The 20,763-nt window shown below is 40.4% G+C and overlaps 3 protein-coding genes across 3 annotated transcripts; 2 read left to right on the top strand and 1 right to left on the bottom strand.

Annotated features, from left to right (window-relative positions):
• Window positions 1-1,272: 1,272 nt before the first annotated feature.
• Window positions 1,273-11,853, top strand: capgb (capping protein (actin filament), gelsolin-like b). Its single transcript, XM_079370837.1, has 9 exons — window positions 1,273-1,889; window positions 5,694-5,887; window positions 8,225-8,379; window positions 9,067-9,225; window positions 9,321-9,470; window positions 9,815-9,898; window positions 9,994-10,126; window positions 10,888-10,979; window positions 11,502-11,853. Exons 2-9 carry the CDS (start codon window positions 5,695-5,697, stop codon window positions 11,565-11,567), a joined length of 1,032 nt encoding a protein of 343 aa, XP_079226963.1. The 5' UTR covers window positions 1,273-1,889; window position 5,694; the 3' UTR covers window positions 11,568-11,853.
• Window positions 11,854-14,009: 2,156 nt separating this feature from the next.
• On the top strand, window positions 14,010-17,775 carry LOC306841760 (uncharacterized protein). The gene is made up of 9 exons (XM_079371725.1): window positions 14,010-14,045; window positions 14,141-14,292; window positions 14,421-14,519; window positions 15,091-15,222; window positions 15,369-15,488; window positions 15,625-15,753; window positions 16,385-16,463; window positions 16,549-16,575; window positions 16,674-17,775. Exons 1-9 carry the CDS (start codon window positions 14,012-14,014, stop codon window positions 17,204-17,206), a joined length of 1,305 nt encoding a protein of 434 aa, XP_079227851.1. The 5' UTR covers window positions 14,010-14,011; the 3' UTR covers window positions 17,207-17,775.
• LOC306841761 (natural killer cells antigen CD94-like) lies at window positions 17,533-20,487 on the bottom strand. The gene is made up of 5 exons (XM_079371726.1): window positions 20,231-20,487; window positions 19,598-19,732; window positions 19,360-19,520; window positions 19,126-19,250; window positions 17,533-18,067 (listed from the first exon to the last, which is right to left on the bottom strand). Exons 1-5 carry the CDS (start codon window positions 20,349-20,351, stop codon window positions 17,950-17,952), a joined length of 660 nt encoding a protein of 219 aa, XP_079227852.1. The 5' UTR covers window positions 20,352-20,487; the 3' UTR covers window positions 17,533-17,949.
• Between the last annotated feature and the right edge of the window lie 276 nt (window positions 20,488-20,763).

Below are 20,763 nucleotides of genomic sequence, written 5' to 3'. Positions count from 1 at the left end.
TGGGCTACACCACTGAAAGGAAGTTAAAATATAATAGGCTTCTTAACGAAACACCTACGGATTTATTTACTAAGAGAAAAAAAGAGACTGTTTTGATCAGAAGAGGAACATTTTTCTGTTTATACTCATATTTAGATTTGATATATGACGATTTTGAAATCCTCTAAGTCGAGGCATTTGATTTACATGTTCAATGTTTCCTTTTTTGCTTAAAATTGAATTTCCATACCTTTAAACAACAACAACGGACAAAGAATACTAAACTTTATTTCGTTTATATAGAAGACCTCAAAGTTATAATAATATAAAGCTGGATCTATTAAACTACACACGGTAAATTAAATCACAATCTGTTTATTTGTAAGTCTGTTTATTTGTATGTCTACCAAGGCTATTAAATAACCTGGAGGTATAATGGACTGAAAATGGAGGATAAAGTTGTTTTGGGTCATGTAAATATTGAAAAAGTATGGCAGCTGGACCTAACGGAGTTAATAATTAAATCAAATAATCTTTGAAATCCGTGCCAATCAGGGATATACGTATTTTTTCCTATTGTATGCGTCTATTTTACTTCCAAAAACAGCACAACCGAGTTTGTGTCTGAATATAAATGCAGATCATAATAATTGTAGGATCTTCTCTCAGCTGTGCCTTTAACCCACTTCACCTGCAAGTAACAAAGATTTCTGCTTTTCCTTGTGTGGCCACCAGGGGGAGTGATGGGTGTCCCCATACAGAGGAGATCATTCAGAATAAATAGGTGAGGCTGTTTTATTTAGATACATGGTATGTTATTTACTAATCAGTACATTGTTAAATTAGGGCAGAAATAAAACAAGTATGTTTCTAATGATGAATAGTTACATCTTCTTCACACAAAGAACATTACTTAAATTAATGAAAGCAAAGATTCATGTTTGAAAGCCAACATTCAGTTAATTTAGTGGTTTGCAACAGGCAGAGGTGTTTTTTCTGTGTCAAAAGGTCCATAAAGTCCTTGTTTGACTAGGTGTTTTCATTTAGTTTTTTTGTTCTGCCACACTTTGTACCATGAGAAGCCCAAACCACACCACTTTAAATGAAGTAAAACCTGATTTTATCGAAAAAAAACATCAGAACGTTTGGGTCACGATTTTTCATGAAGGGGTCGGTGTTAAGAACCACTGAGTTAAATTACTTGATTTAGAAGTAAAACTTGTATCAGTTCACACCTGTGTGGAGATAACAGAGCTCATGCTCACCTGTGGAAATGATGAATCATAAGTTTCTGTGTGACTCCTGTGCATGACTTGTATAATATGTCTGCACGCTGCCCCCTTGTATAAGTGGGAAAATCTTTGTATGACTAGAAGTGTGTTTGGATCTGTTGCTATGGTGATGTTTACTAACTGTGGTGTGACTCATTCTTGCAGACATTGTTAAAAGGTGATTTTACATTTTAGGTGGTATGATTTTAAAAATTGTAAAAATCCAAGCTGAGGGATGAATTCACTTTGTCATTTTTGCATCAACTATGTTTATTTTGTATTTTTATGATACAGAGACTAATTAAATGTAAGTTTCAAAATGAGCTACTTCATGACTTCAACAACGTACACAACATTAACCCACTCAACAACAAAAAAGGTGGGATTAGATTAGATTTGAATTCTTTCTCCACTCTCAGTCCTGATTCAATCAAGTTTCTTTTTGCTCCTTTTGTGTTTGAGTCAGAGGGCTGGGCTAAGTTTACCCCGAGACAGAGGCAGGAAATATCTCTCCTGTGTGTGTAAGAGGGGGAGATTTTGTGTGTCTAGAGACGTGTTTCTCCTCGCTCGACTGCTTCTCTCTTCACGCTCTCTCTCTGCTCAGACGTGTTGGGTCCCACCACTAACTCTCTATTCAAGGTAAGTTTGGAAAGCTTTTTGCACTTTTCGTTTGCTTCACAATCAGACTCTAAATGTGTTCTGTCTCTCTCTTACTTTTTTTCCTTTCTTTGTCTTTTACAAGAAATGTTCCTGTTTTTCCTTCCAATCTTTTGCTTCCCTGCTCTCTCAGCACATTCCAGCTCCTGAAATAATCCCAGAAATCTCACAACGGGACAACGGGTCTTTAGTTCAACTTTGTCCGACTTGTCCATCTATTCCTTCAAACCCTGATGTTATTTTCTTTTCTTTTATCTTCCCGTTCTGTCTCTGTCTGACTTCCTACACATCATCCTGATCTTATTTCCTGCTGTTTCACAACTTCCTCGAGGTAAGGGTGGGGTTTTAAAGCGGTATCAGAATCAGATCTTGTGACTTGGTTTAGAAAACATGAGCTTGCTATTCAAAACATTTTTTCTGCCAGCTTTAAAGAGTCGGTTAGTCATCATTTTAGTTCTCTCTTTTTCAGTCTTCTTTGTTTGTGCAGACGTCTCTATTTCAGTGTCTTCATCACTGTCTTGATTTCAGACTTCTAATCTCTCAAATATACAGAGCACCCTGCCAGACAAACGTTCACACTGTATACACTCGCTCTCAGCCGACACATTGTTTTCATATTGTCTGCTCTCATATTCTGCCTGCTTCAGAGTGCATGAATGACTGATGTAGCCAGTGACCTGTGCAGCCTAACGGCGACCTCGTGTCTCCACCTGAACACCTCCATCCTTCTTGTCTCTCGGACATACTGTCTTTTCCCTTCCATCTCTACATCTCTGCTCCAGCAGCCATGGCCCAAACAACGAGTTTCATCTTCTAAAGTTGAACAAAAAGTCTCATTGTTTACTTTATTTCCTGTCCAATATTTATGCAGGTCAGAAATGTAGACATGGTAGCATCTTATTAGTACTTTAAATGAAATCCAACAGAGGGGTTTTTATTGTAAATTAACAAACAGGTGATAAAAAAATAGAAAAAAAACCCATCTTCAGTAGGATGTTTGTCCTCTTACTTAATATTCTACCTCCTGCCTATAAACCACTCTATTTCAGTCCTGCTCAGAACACACTGTTTCTGTTACTAAAACTTTAAATGTAAATGAGCTGTGTTCGATCACGCCTCTCTGGACGGAGGTGTGTCTAAGGCTTTCTCCTTCCATGCCAAATAGTTTTTTACGAAGAGAAGACAGACTCAGAGGACACCCGGGGGGAGCGGATACTGCCCTTTGTGATGTCATAAAGGGAAAATCAAAACCGCCTGTTTGAGCACAAATCTTCTGAAAAGTGGAGCAGGACATAGAGGATGGACTTTTCTCATATTTGGGGGTTTTGTAGACTGAACATAGGGAGACATATTAGACTTAGAAAAACATGGTAAAGTGTATTATTCATAAAATGTGACCTTTTCAGGAAGCACAGCGTTGATTGGGGGGGGGGGGGTGTTCTGGGTCTCTTGCTGATTATGTTTTGGAGGATTATAATTTCTAGCTATTCCCCTGCTTGTTATAAACTTCTGCTCACACTTGACTGTGTGCGCAGAAGGAGGTTATTCAGGATCAGGGTAAAAGAGGTGAAGAGCTGCCGCCAGGGGAGAAGTAGAAGAGTGGAAAGATGGAGGAGCCAGCAGCACGCTCTCCCAGTAATTATCCACTTGGTTTTTAGCTTTAGCCAGGAACCAGGAACCCGACTCTTACCTCCCCCCAACAGGCCGCAGGTAGGCTTTCATCACACCGGCTCCTGTTACCTCCCACATATAAGCTAACCAGGCCAGGTGAGCGCAAACACTCCTCCACGCCAGACCTCTCGATTCCTTACAACCTCACACACACTCACACACACACACACACACATACACATACACTACACACACACTTCAGTGGACACACAGAATGGAGCCGGAGTCAGACAGCATGCTGGAGGTACCAGAGGAGATCATACAGTTAAGTGGAACGGGTCTTTTTCTCTGCGTCTTTACGCACTCCTAAAGCGGCTGTCCAAGCATTGTAACTTTAACCACGAAGGCCTTTGCATGAGCCTCCTCAGGCTCTTCCTCCTTCTTTCCTCGCTCCCTTACCTCCTCTACTATTTCTAATCTACCGTTTTATTATTTTGAAACATCAAGACCGGCATTTTCAACCTCTAGGAAGTGGTAGAGTTGATGCTAGGCACCACAAAAAGAGTGATTGAGTCATCAGTGTTTTTCAAACTTTAAAAAGAAGAAAGAATAAAGGGGGTGGAGCTGCTGCTGACATCCTTTACTGACTACAACACTGACAATAAGTGCTAAAAATTTCTGCTTTTCTGTTGACTAATGAGTGATCGTTAACACAGGAAAGGAGAGTGTGTCTGACATGTTGCATCACAGTTTGTAGCGGCTGTTTTTCGTACCTCCCTTTTCAGTCGTGCCTGCTGCAGAAGTGGAACTGCTGGCTTGTTTTCTTGTCTTTCAAGGAAGTGTAGTAAATGCATCCCCTGAATCATTTTCATGTTCACGGAAACAATATTGCTTTTTTATGGGATTGTAACACTGCCACAGATTAATAAAATGATGTCACAACAAATGATAAAGCTGCTGCTCGGTAGAGGTTTGAAACCAGCATGTCAGGAAGTGGTTGATCACACTTGTATTATTCTTTAATCAATACTGACTAAACCAACACCTAGTTGCTGTATGGGACACTGACTATACAACAAGTGTGCAATCAGCCCTGCCTTCAGGTCGCTTTGAATGGCTGGTTGTGGATACAGATCAGCAGCTGTGGCTCAGAGTGGAGTCGCAGAGGGCCGGGGGTTCGATCCTTCGCTCCTGCAGCCTCATGTACGACGTGTCCTTGTGCTTAACCAAAGTTGATCACAGTAGAAGCAAAAGTTTCTTTTTGACAGATGTACCACCTTTCATATTCTGTAAGTATTTCTAGAAGTGTTTTTCTGAAGCTTTACAACGCTTTGATGTTTAAACTAAGCTGAATAACATGGCTTTGCATTTTGCATTGAGGAGTCAGACATTTAATGGTGAATTTATCTCAATGTTTGCACAAAATCACAGTGTTGGCCGATAGTGAGAGAAAAGAGAAGAAGCCAGTTTCTCTGACTTGTTGATGTACTAACCTCACTTTCTATCAGACACGAGAGGAGACAACAGGAAGGTGTGGTTGTGTTGCTCACTTATTTTAATCTGCAAAACCGCCATTTTTTTTTCTTCTTCCGGTGTGACAGGATGTAGAAACTGTGTTTAAAAAAAAAAGAGAGGAAGAGATGTATGTCAGGGTGAGTCATGCTGGCTCGTCCTCACCTGTGACAGGATCCAGCTCGCTCCTCGCCCCGCCTGGTTCCGTGCAGCACTCGTGTTGTGTCAGTGTTTTGTTGCATAAAGTGACGTAATGCATGTGGTTGTTGAGCAGCAACATAAGCCTTCATTTTGTGTTAAGGATAAGTGTAATGGCACTCATCACGCCCAACCACACAGTCACCCTTCCAAGGGTCTGAGCTGAGTCTCTGTCATTACAGTGTGACACATTTCCTTCAACACACATCTCTGAAATCCAGCCTTTGTCAGCCACTTTACAGAAGAAAAAAAAGTCTCCTTCTGATTGTGAGAAAAGATGTGCGTCAATTGTCAGCAACTTTTGTGGTAAACTTCTGCTTTTACTTCTCCTTCTTCAAACCAAGTGTGGTCATTTCTTCCCACATCGAAACAGTGACGCATCTCCACGTATTTTACATTCCGCTCGTAAATCTTCTTCCTACCTCCTTGTCTCACCGCTCCTCCTTTCTTCCTCTTTCCCCGCAGCATGCTCCCCTTCAAGGCAGCTCCAGGTCAGTTTGGTCCCGAAGTCCGGGAGCTGGGTCTTCGAGTGTGGAGGGTGGAGAAGTTGAAGGCCGTGCTGCTGGATCCCTCAGAGCTGGGATCTTTCTATAACGGAGACTCCTACCTGGTGCTGAGTAACCTCGGTCCGGGACAAGTCCAAATCCACATCTGGCTAGGTGAGAAACCAGCAAAACACAGGAGGACCATCAATAAAACACCGTTTATTATTGCAAAACAGAGTCTCAGTTAGAGCAAAATAGCTGAAAAGCACACACACATCTTTAAACATGACACAGTCGGGTTGTGAAGCATTCAGACTAAAGTTGTTGCACACTGAAGGAGCTCCATGGTGACTGAACAGGAAACACTTCCCCCATGATAATCATAGTCCAGGGTAAAATCAATCACTGCTATTTAATGAAGTCATCCTCATTTAAAACGCCTGTGAGTTTTCATCTGGTTGAATAAGGATGGAAAACTTTTAAATATCTTCCCACCTCCAATTCAGTTAAACTAATTATTACTGGCCCAGCGGTTATATAGTGGGCGCCATGTACGGAGGCTGAAGTCCTCGTTGTAGCGACAGTTTGAATCCGACTTTTGCTGCACGTCATCTCCCTCTCTCTCCCCCCGACTTTTGCTGTCTCTCTTTGGCTCTTCTAGCCGATAAAATGGAGATAAAGTTGTGTGTATTTTGTGTCAGGTCCAAATGACATTACAGCAGCTTCAGAGTTTTAAAAAAAAAAAAAAAAAAAAAAAAAAAAAGGCGTCATTGAGACAGATGTATCTTTTAATTATCAGTAGGGACAAGAGTTCTAATCATTGTCCAGTAAACAACTCATACTCATCCCGTTGCTGTGCTGCACTTTAAAAGCTAATGATGAGGATGACACATGAGACACAGCGCTGAGCGGCTGCATCATTGTTTGGAGAGAGAGCGAGAGAGAGAGAGAAAGAGAGAGGGATGATCGTGGAAAGATAGAGGTCCCGAGGGAAACTGGGATGGCCTTTAAAAATGCAGGAGAACTGTTACAGTACTGTTGTTTCTAGCATGTATCGGGCTCTTAGGTAACACTAAGCTGATTGTCACAGGTCGGAGAGGGCTCTCTGTGCTCAGGCATGCATCACCCTCAGGCTTCACTTCCTCCTGCACCTGTTTAAAATAGGTAACCCTTGTTTCTCCTGTTGATGTAATGACCCACCCTCTCTCTTCAGGAGCTTGTCTGTTTATCCTTTCAGACCTCTAAGTGCTTCCTTACATTTATTTTTATTTCATATCTCAAACTTCTTTCTAAGATTCCAGTGTGCAAAAGCTGCCGAGGCTTTATTTTTAACTGAACTTTTGTTTGTCAGAGGTTACTTGGACTTTAAAGTGCACCTACTACCTACTGCAAGTTCAGAAAACCACACGTTATCCAGGGCCAGACAACAGGATTTATTTTTAAGTCCAGGAGCAAAACAAAAAGAGAAAAAGTGCAGCAGATGCATGTGCAGAAAGTCACAATGCTTTTATGCTGAAACAGTTCTAAAGTGAATGGGATCAATAAAGTTTAATGGTCTCGTTCAGTAAACAAACCTGTGTGATAAATACACTAAATAAACAACGACATGTTTAACCTCTGAGAAACATTTTTTTATTTCCTTTTATCCTGTAGAGGGAACCTGAGCTGGATATTTGACCAACATCAATATTTATTCTCAATATTGGAAATCCGTCTTCCTTTAATATAGTTATTTTAAATTGTTTTTGTCAGATAATATACAGTTACTATGAGCTGCTTGTTTCCAAAAGCTATAAAGAATATCAATCCCCCTGTAATAATCATTACAACAGGCACTTTCAGACTGCAGGAACCTTATCATGGTTCTATAAGAACCATTTTCTGTTTTTATTCCACAGGGCAGGAACTCGGTCGAACATTAACCTTTAACTGTTGTTGCTTCGGTTGTTTGTCTCTATCCATCCGGATCGCTGTTCAACAGCAGTTTCTCTTTGTCGCTGTTGCTTACTAAATGTTGCAGAGTCTTTCGCTCATGATGGATTATTGGAGAGATGCACTGATTGTGAAAATCCGGGCTGATGCCGATTATTTAAAATAACAGTGTAGCCAATAGGGATGTTTTTTTATGACTTATTTTGGTGTAAAATCTAATGAGGCTAACTTTTCACTCATGTTTGACCAAGACTAGAATCAGAGTTAGTCCAGCAGGTGACTCCATCTTCCCAATAAGAACCTCTGAACCAGCTGATAGGTGTACAAGATGCAACAGATAAACATCGACAGATAACACATTTATAACTTTGTTTCTTTCATTGAAAAGCTTTCATCTCAATGATAAGATGATTCAACGTCGTTATCAGTACACCTCAGATGCCAAAAGATTCATAGAAAAGAGGAAACAATAAAGTGGATAAAATCAAACACACAGAAACAGGAAATAAACACAGTTTCAGTTTAAATATCCTCAAAGTTTCTCTCGTGGACAAATACCTCGTCCTCCCTGTGTTGTAGGTGAGAAGTCGTCTCGGGATGAGCAGGTGGCGTGTGCCATGCTCGCCACGCAGCTGGACAACTTCCTGGGCGGTGAACCCATTCAGCACAGAGAAGTCCAGGGCTACGAGTCCGCCGAGTTCATGGCTCTGTTTCCCAGAGGGGTCAGCTACAAGGTGAGGAGGGGACACAACAGATCCTGGGTGTAAAGACGCTTCAAACAGAAGAGGGAAAACAATTTTAAAAAAATCTCTCCCACATACTGTGTGTTGTTCTGTAAGAGTAAAGCTCCCTTATCAGCAATTCATTCTTTATTTCAAACATTAAATTATATCTTTTATATCTTTTAAGACAAAGTGCACAATGAAAAGAAAGAGAATTCCCAGCACACATTTTGAAAAACTGAAGTGGACCTTCAAATGAACTGAATTTGTCTCCAGAAAGTGTCTTATTTAAGCACTTCAGAAGCTAAACCAGCTGTAACTAAAAAAAAAAACATTTAAAAGACAAATAAGACCCTCGAGCTTTTTTAAAAAAAATCTGACAATAATACATATCAAGACTAAAGTGTTTCTTTAATTCACTTGCTGCGTCAACTTGAATAAACAGTCAGGTTAACAAAAATGTTTTCCAAAGTTAGGAGTGATAAAAGAGGAACTGAATGACATTAATCATGTTGTTTAGTTTTTTGAAACATCCCCTCTCAGTTTTTACAGCACTGGACGTTACAGCGTCAGCGACAAAGTGTCACTGGCAGGGGTGCAAAACAGGAGGTCAAACATCAGCCCTCTGTGATCATTCTGCGAAAGGACAACAATCGTAATAAGTTCTAAAAATCACAAATAAATGTTTGTATGCAACAGGAGGGTGGAGTGGAGTCAGGCTTCAGGAGGCCTCAGGGCTGCGGGACGGTTCAGAGGTTGTACCAGGTCAAAGGCAAACGAAACATCCGTGCCAAGGAGGTGGAGCTGAGCTGGAGCAGCTTCAACAAAGGAGACTGCTTCATCCTGGACCTCGGAGAGGTGAGCGCGTCAACCATGAATCGGATTTCTGCTCCGATCATGATCACAGATGCAGTTCTATCGGATTTGATGACGCTTACTCCTCGCTCCTGTAGACCATCGTGTCGTGGATCGGGTCGCAGGCCAACATCTTCGAGAAGCAGAAAGTGCGTGAGATCGCCTCTCTGATCCGTGACACAGACAGACACGGAAAAGCCAAAATTGTTGACATCAGCGAGGGGGAGGAGCCAGAGGAGATGCTCAAGGTCAACAAACACTCTGATCTACACAATAACATGAAACAACCACCATGATTGAATGCTTATTATGTTCTGTTTTAAACAACCAGATGACAAAACACGTTAATGACCACGTCAGAGGTGAAACATAGAACATGTGTAAAGATCCAGGAAGTTTAAGGTTAAGCTAAGGACTAACGCCTCCATACATACTTCATAACCACTCGGCTATCCAGCAGTCTGTCTTTACCCCAAATTTCAAACTTCTCTTTCAACTATTGTTGCCATGTTTGCTACTATTCATGTAAACACAAGTAAAGCAATGTTGATGACGTTGTTTTTCCTGAGCTTGGTGTTGTGTGTGCGAGCAGGTCCTGGGAAAGATGCCTGAGCTGACAGAAAGCACAGAGGAGGACACCAAAGCCGACGCATCAAACTCCGCCTCACTCTTCAAGGTGACTTCATCTACAAGGCCTTTAAAACTCCTGCATGAAATTAAAAAAAACACCATTTAGAATAAAGTCTGTAATACCCGTCTACATCTCCACAGGTGTCTGATGCGACAGGTTCCATGACGATGACCAAAGTGTCGGAGAAGAGCCCGTTCGCCAAAGAGCTGCTGGTTCGAGACGACTGCTTCATTCTGGACAACGGAGCCAACGGGAAGATCTTTGTCTGGAAAGGTGAGAGAAAAACAACGTGACCATGACAGAGCACCACATCTAAGCTGCAAGCTCCAGTGTTGAAAACGAAGAGGATTCAGAAGTGCAACAAAAATCAGCAGTTCCTTAAATGTCTACTTGAGGCTGGCTGCATTAGTCAAGGAAACCCAATAGGTCCTGTGGTTAAATACAGGCGGGTACAATAAACAGCTCTGGTCTCCTACAGCTGATTTCTTTATTTGTTAAAACTGTACCAGGTAGAATTCTTTAATTATTTCAGGTAGAATTCTTTAATTATTTTAAGGTTAAGTGTTTAAGATGAGTTGGCACAATAAGGATAAGTCTTACTTTGATGTACAAATAACCCAAAATAGTTACACAACGTTCTGTGTTGTTTTTAATGTTGCATTTATGTCCGATTTTTGACAACAATCAGCATCAAACATAACTTGGGATGTTTATAAATACCTCATAGTGGTAAATAAGTTTAAGTGAAACCTTTACTTAAAATAATGAATTAAAAAAATAAATGATGGAAGTTATTTTAGTGAAGCTTAATGATGGATGCTTTTCTTTGGGTCCTTGTCTCTTGATCCTATCTTCTTCTCTGGCTTCTCCCTCGTAAACTTTTTTTTTTTCATCATGTGGACAATAGGGAGCGACATACGGCTTGTGAGAGTTACCAATCATTGTGAAAACCAAAGAAAATGTTCCTTTCATGATCCTTCTTTAACAAAACCCCCCTCTCTCCTTAAACTGCTGATTCATGGATTTTCTGTCAGGCAACGGAGCAAACGCCGAGGAGAAGCAGGTGGCCCTACAGATGGCGGACAACTTCATCGACCAAATGCAGTACAACCGAATGAAGACTCAGGTACTAAACATTTAATATTCTTATACATGCCTTAGTTCAGTCGGAACACGGTGGCCCTGCCTGCATGAGGCCATCGGCTGACCTGAGAACCGCCCCAATGCCAACCAATCATTATCACTCTCTGACAACGAGGCGGTCTATTTAAACCATTCTACCTCTCACTCCTCTTCTGCTGCTGCGAGACACTGCTGTGAAACTCTCCTTCCAACAACCCCGGACCTCCACCAGCATCAGCCAGCACATTTTATATTCTCGGATGAACAGTTTGCTTGATATGCCTGCAACATGTCAGGATCGTTACATGCACATTCAGGTTCTGTTCTGCATGCCCCCAATGTGACGCGCTGCACCAATACCAACAAACCCCAAGTGCAATAAAAGGTTCAATCTATGATGAGAGTGTTGAATTACAGTGTCTTTACAGCCACGTGTGATAGTTTTAGAGGGTCATTATGGCCTCCCAGCACATTTACCGTAACTTGGTTTCTGTACTGTAAGCAATAAAATGTGTTTGTGCTGCAGGTGGAGATCCTGCCTCAGGGGAAAGAGACAATCATCTTTAAGCAGTTCTTCAAGAGTTGGAACTAAACGTTTGAGGGCAACCTTTGATCCATTCTGCCCTGGAGGAGAAAATGAAAATCTGACAAACCTTTTTTTTTTATATATGAATAAAGCGGTATGTACATATTTGTTAGGTACTGACACAAGCTTGTTTGGACTTAGTAGAATCAGAAATGTAACTTTTATATACAAAGTGTCTTAATGAAATAACACAGATTTAAAAACAAACAAACTCAAAGGCCTTTTTTTTACATTTCTTTTGGTGTCACATTTGTCTGCATTAGAAAATAAATCTGAAGTTGTGACTTGTAAAGGGAGTCCTCTGATTTCTTGCCCCGCCAGCACACACTGACATGTGAGAGATGACAAGTGCCGAAACTTACGCCACACCTCTGCTTTGCTTTATTTCCATATAATATTGTTTTATGCCCTCTCTGTTGCCATGACTACAGGTACATAACCTGGCACAGTTAGTGAGTTCAATAAGGTTCATGGTTCTTTCTTATCAGTGGAATTTATCTACGTGGATTTACTTTAAGGTGCTCTTGTGTAAATGTTTTTAATGCTCTTCTGTGATAATTATACTGTGATAAATCTCAGAAGGATTTTAATCTGGAAACAAAGCAGAGGCTTCTTACTGTAAATTAAACAAATAAAATGTGCACAGCTTTGTTCACACGAGAAGCTGCTTCATGAATAATAAAGTGTAAATGTAACCCTCACTGGGAAATGTTTCTGCATCATGCAACTTTCACTTTATAACTATAAACTTGATATATTAGAAAATCAGCACTTTTACTCTGAGAACAATATTTTATACTGAAGCATACTCCTTCTACATTTTACATTTTACAAGTGTGTCCTCATCAGCTCAGATACATATTGACATTACTCACTTGATTTCTTCAAACTTTTAGCTGTTCCAGTTATTTCTGTATTTTGTCATTTTGATTCAAAATCCATCACATATCAAAGATCATAGCAGTGACACTATGAGTAATTACAGGCTTATTAAGAAACAGACTGCAATGAATAAAGACGCCTACTGAGCTTCAAAACTAAACAACCATCAGCATAAAGAGAACCAAAAAAAGTCCATAATTGTATATATACTACGCTCCCTCTGGCAAACAGCTGATTTAATCCAGCACTTTAATAGTTCAGATGAAATGTGATTTTTTAAATAAATAAAAGGTCCTAGATTTCTTCTTTTCGTTTGATAAAAACTTTGTGACTTTACTTGAAGTTAACTCTGAGTGCACTGACCCGATGACAGCAGGGTGCCGATGTGTCTTTAATTCTTCTTCCAGGAAAAGAAAGTGTAACTGCGGGAAGACAAATGCAACAGCTTTATTAGTTTGGGCTGAATCATTGCAATAACTGTCAAATGGACCATGAGTCTGGGACATTTTAAGGTTTTAGTTCTTAAGTTTGTCTTGTTGAAACAGATCGAATGTGATTATATAATCTAAAGACTCTCACACTCAGCTCCTCTTCTATGAACACATTAACCGCACCAGGCGTTGGCATTGGGTTGCACCATCCCACGTCACTCTGAGTGATATCCTCACACTTATCTCTGCTATTAAAAAAGGTGCCTTTTACCCTAATGGCACTATGCCAGCTGCTGCCCGGACGCTGAGAGGGTTTGGTGCAAAGAAAAGGAGCCTGAGAGCTCATAAAGGAGTCCAAAGATCAGGCGGACGCAGGGAGGAACAAATAGGATGACAGGAGAGCAGTAACCGTCCAGTCGTCTCCACCAGCCGAGCTGCAGCACCGCTCCCTCAGACAACAGGTACGACACAATCAGCATTGGTTTAATACAATGTATCATCTGTGTTCACATTTAATGAATTCATCACAACATGACGACATATGTTCTTATTTTAGTTTTCAGTTTTTGGTCATTTTCTTATTTACGTTTGTAGGTGTTGGGCAGATTTATCATTCATCATGATCAAAGCTTACATACAAATGCTTTTATTCCTGTACTTTTAAATGTGCTTTATATTTCCGATGTTTTTTTTATTTCATATTCTGAAACCACTCATGTACAATTGTTAAGGTTTTTAGATCGTCAAAATCATATTTCGTTCATATCATTTACAGAGTAAGAAATCAATAGCTTTCAATGCAACCTGACCAGTGAGTCACTTCTGAACTTTGGATCTTTTGTATCATGATATTGCATTTTTGAATATCAGATCACGTTTGAGTCGTATCAAACTTTCGGTTTGTTAAATTGTAACTTAAATACACCCTAATGCATCAGGAGGAATGATCCAATTATATAAGTGATATTTAAAAACTTACTGGTATTATTTCTACTGTATCTGCACTTTTGTCTAGGACTAGCCTACTAATATTTGTTATGTAGTTTGTTGTTTTTTTTTGTTTTTTTTTTACTTTCTTTGACCCAACTTTTTGTTTTCTCTTCGTTTTTTTAGCTTCCTAGGAGTGAGGAAATCACCATGGAGATGAAAAGCATCCTGAAAACAGGAAAGAGTAAGTATTAGAACAATTTCATCCAACCATGAAGTTATTGTGTGATGCAGCTCACATCAGATCACTTGTAAACCTGGAATCTGTCCCCGCTGCAGGAGTGAGCATACTGGCGGAGGACCACAGCACCACCAAGAGCAGCTCCATCGGACCTGTGCGCTGGACCTCTGCGCCTGTGGAGAGCACCCAAGCTCACAACTCGGCACCCAGCGGCACCGCAACCAACAACAGCCTCACACAAAAGTCACAGGTACATAACAAAACATCTGTTGTGACGTTTCCTGTTTTCTTGTACCTTCAGTAAAGGAAGCATGAGTTCCCCATTTTGCCTTTTAAGGACATAATAACTTATTGGAATTTCACCTTTGTTTTCTGCAGCAGCACCCTCATCAGACGGGTCTGAAGAATCTCCGCAGCCTGCAGGAGTGTGTGCAGTTCATCCATCACTGGAAGGAGCAGGTGGACCAAGTGTGCAAGGTAGGACATGAAAGATAAAAGGAAATAAGGAAGGGATCAGGTTTTTTAAAGCTTAATATTTATGCCTTTATTCAGAGACAGGACAGTGGGTAGAGTCTGCCCAATTTGAGAACTTCAGCCTCTGTACATGGGGCACCACTGGGCCACCTGTGCTCCCCCACAGCCTTTCTATTCTTACAGAACAATGAGGAAAAAAAAATCAGGCCAAAAAGGATTATAAAACGGTTCATTTCCTTCTATCAGAGGTTGAAGCCTTGAGATAAACAACAAGCGTTTCTTTCTGCTTCATTGTTAAAAGGCTCTTTTACAGCCTGCATGACTTTCTGCTGCATAGGTCTGGCTGACATCCGTGAACGGAGAACTTTCCCACTTTATGACCCATTAAAGCTCGATAAGAACTGTAAATTCGTTAAAAAGAAGAAGAAGAAGAAGCAATTTCAGGTTCAGAAAAAAAGAGTCAAATATTGACCCTTATCAGCTTGAGGTGGCTGTGAAATGTCTTGGGGTTATCTGCATGTCAGAGAAAGAAACATTTATGGTTTTCAGAGTGTCTTTATCGGTTTGTCTACAGGGAGATGCTGATACCAAGGAGGGTACCAGTAAAAAAGAAGCCCAAAGTACAGACCGGAGAACCGAGCGCAGTCTTGAAGAGAGCAGAAAACTGATTCTGGAGTGGGCCGATGAACTCCATCATGTCGACAAGGTAAGTTGATGTTTGATTGAACACTGTAGCCTTTAAAAAGAGTAAACTACAGCTGGCACATCAAATGTACAATTCTTAGAGCAGCTATGGTATGAATGGAAAGCTTATATTCGCTCATAAATAACTTTCTAACGTTGTGTCCTTAGCTCCTGAAGAACACCTCCTGGACTGAGAGTCAAGAAAAGGAAACAAAAGATAAAGACCAGAAAGAGGAGGCCCAACTGAAGATCATGGAGTGGGCAAAGGAGCTGCAGGAGGCGACTGAGGTGAAAAATCCCAAAACCTAGAACTAAAAGTTTCTATCACAGCACATAAGGGGCGAAATATGTTTCGCTCTCACTTCGTCACGCGTTGTTTCAGTTTGTTTTTAGAGCGCTTGAATAAGTTTACTTTTGTTTGCAGAGTTGTGGCGTGCAGAGTGAAGAGCTGGGCAAAGTGTTGCGTCTGCTTGGTTTGAAGAAGAAACGACTCGTCAACCTGTTGCCTCTGATGGAGTTTATCACCTGGTCTCTGCTCAAAGAAGAGAGCGCGGTGAGAAAACATTTAGACAAACAAAGACAGGAAACATTACTGAGCGACACAGGAACACTTTTAGATAATTCTGACTTTTAAAAAAGTGAGAAATAACAAATGAGAAAGAATTTTTCCTAAAAATATTATGTAAAGTTGTGGACCTCAGAATGCTAAATAAATTTAAAGTCTTATAAAAATCAAAGATTCACATCTTAATTGCTCTTAAAGGGCAAAAAATATTTACACAGGATGGATTTGAACTCAAAAGCTCAACAAAGCAGCTTCTCATGATGGATATGACAGAGTTCAGACATGAGGTGTTATGAAACCAGTTATGTAAAGTGTGATTAGAGTGAACTCTGCCCACGAAGTGATGACATCAATAAATGAACTCTGACTTTCAGTTGACCCTCGTCAACCTTTGTCAGATAAACTGTAACAATAAACATCTTTGATAACTGGTATTACAGACTGCAGTTGAATTATCAGTCACGCAGATGATGTTATGTTATTGGCACGGAGTGGTGTCTGATCATCACGAATAAGAAGCTTCTTGGGAATTACATTAAGTAGGATTTACTGCCCGTGCTTTTATCTTGAAATGCTCTCCCCATGTATTTCTATTTCATGCTTATTTGTATCTTTTCAGATGATAGTTTCACAGATGTGGTTACTGGCAAAGCAAAGGACTTGGAAAGCAGGAACTTCAAGATACATCCCAAACTCAGGTATACATATATTTTTAATCAAGGATAAACACAACCGTCATTTATCCACTGAAACCTAACCTATAGCTCTATTTGTCTGTTTTAGTTTGGAGTTGGATTTGCAGCTCAGCAGGTAAGAAAAACCTCCACTTCCTCTTCATTTCATATACAAGGAAAAGAAAACATATTCAAAATGTGCTCATTTGTGGCCATACCTTTTTTTTCCCACAGCTGATGTGATCCTCGACCCAAAGACCAACAACCCCTGGCTGCTGCTGTCAGAAGATCAGCGTATGGTCCAGGAGGCTCACACAGAGGTGGATTTACCTTACAGCCCCCAACGCTTTGACAGCTGGCCCTGTGTTCTGGGCTGGGAGGGCTACAACAGTGGGCGCCACTACTGGGAGGTTGACATCGCCAACAACGGCTACTGGCGCGTTGGCCTGACCACTGCAGATTCCAAACGTGAAGGCCGTTTTCCCATGACCCCAAAGCAGGGCTTCTGGGCCCTGTGGCGCAGCACGTTAAAGTTCTATGCCTGTACCAAGCCAGAGACCCTGCTGCCCAATGCCCTCGTGCCTCGAAGGATTGGTATCTACTTAGACTACGAAGAGGGCCAGATCTCCTTCTACAACGCAGAAACAAAGACCCACATCTACACCTTCACTGGGAGCTTCAGAGGGAAGCTGTATCCTCTGTTTGCACCGCTGGATGGTCGCACACTCATGAGGATCATCCCACCAAACAAAATCTCCACACACTAAGAGAGATGAATCTTAACTCCTGGACACGTTGAGGTTTCTAATGGGCTGAAATGAAAAATGAGCTTTCAGAAGATACAAAAATATCGGGGGATTTCCCTAATTGTTACTCGTAATCTTTCGATTATGTCATATTATAGATTTGAACAATTTTCCTCCTTCGACTGAATTTCAAGTTTCTAAAGTAATCACAACTTGATAAAGAGTCTTTGACACTTTAAGAGTACTGGACTGAAGTGCTGCTGATATTGTTAATAAGTGTATCTGATCAAAGCAGTAAAAAAGAATCCACATTTCTGCAATGTTGATCACACTTGGACAAAAACCTCTCTGGTGAATGTAAAAATATTTATTTTTCAGAAATATGCTATTATGAAGAAGAGGAAGAGTTTGGTTTGAATTGTTCTAGTAAGAAGCTTTGAATGTTGAAAAATGTAGCAGTCACAATTATGTCTCGATTATATTATGACGCTGTGATTGGCATGATTCTGTGTGCAAGTGTGAACTCATTCTGCATTTAGATATAGCATGCACTTTACAATGTGCTTTTCCAAAAATACAGTTTTCAAAAACGAATCAAATGATCTTTTTTTCAGCACAGTTTGACATAAAATTCAAATATTAACAACAATTTCACAAACGTAAAGCTTTAATTAAAGTCCTTTTAGAAAGGTGTGTGTGTGTGTGTGTGTGTGTGTGTGTGTGTGTGTGTGTGTGTGTGTGTGTGTAGAGCTATTTGCAGCCTGTCAGGAGTTCTTTTTACAAGTCCAGGGTCCATATGACTCACAGTTGGCAGCAAAGAGACTCCCACCTCCCCTCAGGTCTGCACAGTCCCTGTGGTCAGAGTCCCACTCCACAGACAACCTGCAACACACACACACACGCACGTGCACACACATACACGCAATATGACATTTGTGACTACATTAATTGTAATCATAGATGGCTGAAGATATTTACCCTTAAGTAGTTTCTGTCTAAAATGTTCCAATACGAAAAACATTTTTATGTTTCTCAGTGTAAATATTTATGTAATGTACGTATAATCTATGTATTTATGTATGTTATCGTCATAATAAAAGCTAACCGAAGCTTCATTTGTATTATGTTTGTGTTTTAATTTATAAAAGGTCAATTCGTCTTTTTCTTTTTTAGCAGAAACCTTTATCCAGAGTGATGTTCATTACAGAGTAACAATAACAGAAGTAAAGATCTGGAGCGGAGGAAACAGGTGCAATGGGACATTCTGAAGAGTTCTCCCACCATAATAATCATCAATATTAATGAGGTGTTGAACCTCAATAAAGGTGATCTGGCACTACTACCGCTCGACTTCCGTGACGCCCAACCTCCTCCTTCTGACTGTATCGTCCCAACAAAGACCGCCGTCCTCATTCCTGCTCCAACCTCCATCTCAGCGGCAAGGACGTGTGGACAACAGGAAGACGAGGAATAAAAGGGAGAAATTCTAACTGTAGGCAATATTATCTCATATTCTTTTGTAAAGCCTCCCGAGATGACACTTGTTGTGAACTGACGGATCGGCTACAAATTATGATTGATTGATGAAAGAGCTGGGTCTTTAGCTTTTTCTTAAAGGCGCAAAGGTACTCTGCAGATCAAATGGAGTTTATTTCATCACTGGGGGGCAACATATAAGAGTCTAATTAGAGACTCCCATACTGCACTTAAACTGCTCCAGGACTGACTTGGCCTGAGCACTGTTACCTCTTGTACATAACTTTACTGACTTTGTGGCTTATTTGAGTCATTTTAGTCAGATACTGCTTATGTTCCATTGGTAGCTACTCTTTAAACTTCTGAGTCTTTAGTTAAACAAACTCAGTTTCCAACTCAAAATGAGGATCTAGTGTTTACAAAAATGTTACTGTGTAAATGTGCTGCAGTTGATCTGAACCTACGGCATGTACTGCTGGATGTCTGCTCCGTCCCACCACAGCCAGATACCCTCCTGCTTGGCGTCCGTAAGCCCAACCCACAGGAAGGGATACTTTGGAAAGGACCTCATCACACTTAGGATAAACTCCTGAGGAAGATGAAGCAACATTTACAGATCTCAATATGCATATTCCTGATATTTCTGTTGAGAAAAATAGGAGCCTCACACACTGAAGCAAAACGTCTTTCATAACTACCATCTCTGCAGAGTCTTTGATGACAGTCAGGCTGCTGTCGTGCCGCTTGCAGAACTCTGCACTCTCAGTCCACCGGAGATTTTCCTGAAGTCCCACTGAAAAGAAGTAGCAGTGACTTCTCCACCAAAGCCAGCCTTCAGGACACAAACTGCACCTGGAGTCTACAGCAACAAATAAACACTGATGTACATTTGTGGGAAGTTTACAAATGTCTGCATTTGAAAATATTATCCATCACCTTGAGTGACAGCGCGGAGCATCCAGGTCAGATCCTGATGCTCTCTTTGGCACTGCTGCAGGTGATCCGTCAGCTGATTCACTGAAGTTTGAGTCTGAGTTTGATGATCCTCCTCTGGGGCTTTGGTACACCAGACTGACAGATAAACAGGAAACGTATTTAGAAACTTAACAACTAAATGTGAGTTAGACTTTAAGACTACAGATTCTTTAAGAAGGTGTGGGGAAAATAAGTGAACAAATCCAACAGTAGTAACTTTAAAATGCCCCCACAGTCACACATGCTGGACTACTTTAAGTCCAATAGGACTGTATTACATTTATCATATAAAGTAGACTGCTTATTTCTGTCTGCACTCTTCAATTTCACAGGGAATATTTAATTTACAGATATATAGTAGATATCATAGATATAGTAGTTAATAGGCTTTAAACACTTGTTGCAGTCCTTTTTTCACTTTAGTAGAATATTGATTGACTTTGTGTAAGCTGTGGTACTGTACCACCACCAGTTGCCTGGGTGATAAGGGTTAGACATTTAGGATAATGATTATTGAATATTAATATTTTCATTTGAAGTTATTTCTAAATTTATATAAAAACGTAAATTGTATGAACTAATATTATTACTCACCAAAGAATATCAAACACCAAAGCAGCCCCATGAAAAGGATTGTGGTTGCCATAACAGCAACAACAGTCAGTTTACATTTTTGACAGCATCCTGCTTCTGTTGAATCAGAAAATATTATCATTCATGGCATCATTGGGACCAATTGTGAGAAAATATTCTCATTATATTATAAATTCTTATTCTTATCATAAATAGATGAATTGACTCTATTCAAACATCTTTCAATCATCTGCCCTTTGATCCATTGTTAAGAGAACTGTGACACCTTCAGGGGAAAAAAAAGGAAAGTAAACAAGGACTTTGCAACCAGACAACTGTCACTTTCATTGTTACCATGGCAACATCAGGTGAGGATGTTGGGTGGAACATAAAGTAGCTAAGGACAAAGTCAACAGTACTGTATATGTATGTAACACTGAGCTTTATACATAATCCTTTTGACAAAAGATTTGGTGGAATAGGATCTTTATTACTAACCTGCAGGTGTTTCTCTCTCTGCATCATTTCTCTGATCCATTCAGCCGTTTGTCTTT

This window comes from Symphodus melops (genome assembly GCF_947650265.1).
Source record: "Symphodus melops genome assembly, chromosome: 20".
Lineage (NCBI taxonomy): Eukaryota > Metazoa > Chordata > Actinopteri > Labriformes > Labridae > Symphodus > Symphodus melops.
This window is presented reverse-complemented; position numbering and strand designations above follow the sequence as displayed.

Bases quoted from the DNA above. Each gene is read 5' to 3' on its own strand.
- capgb (XM_079370837.1), top strand. From the start codon at position 5,695: ATGCTCCCCTTCAAGGCAGCTCCAGGTCAGTTTGGTCCCGAAGTCCGG. The intron at 5,888-8,224 runs GTGAGAAACCAG...CCTGTGTTGTAG, and splicing joins CCAAATCCACATCTGGCTAG to GTGAGAAGTCGTCTCGGGAT. The intron at 10,980-11,501 runs GTACTAAACATT...TTTGTGCTGCAG, and splicing joins ACAACCGAATGAAGACTCAG to GTGGAGATCCTGCCTCAGGG.
- LOC306841760 (XM_079371725.1), top strand. From the start codon at position 14,012: ATGGAGATGAAAAGCATCCTGAAAACAGGAAAGA. The intron at 14,293-14,420 runs GTACATAACAAA...TGTTTTCTGCAG, and splicing joins GCCTCACACAAAAGTCACAG to CAGCACCCTCATCAGACGGG. The intron at 15,223-15,368 runs GTAAGTTGATGT...TTGTGTCCTTAG, and splicing joins AACTCCATCATGTCGACAAG to CTCCTGAAGAACACCTCCTG.
- LOC306841761 (XM_079371726.1), bottom strand. From the start codon at position 20,351: ATGATAATATTTTCTGATTCAACAGAAGCAGGATGCTGTCAAAAATGT. The intron at 19,733-20,230 runs GTGAGTAATAAT...TTTATCTGTCAG, and splicing joins TTGGTGTTTGATATTCTTTG to TCTGGTGTACCAAAGCCCCA. The intron at 19,251-19,359 runs GTAGTTATGAAA...CATCTTCCTCAG, and splicing joins TCAAAGACTCTGCAGAGATG to GAGTTTATCCTAAGTGTGAT.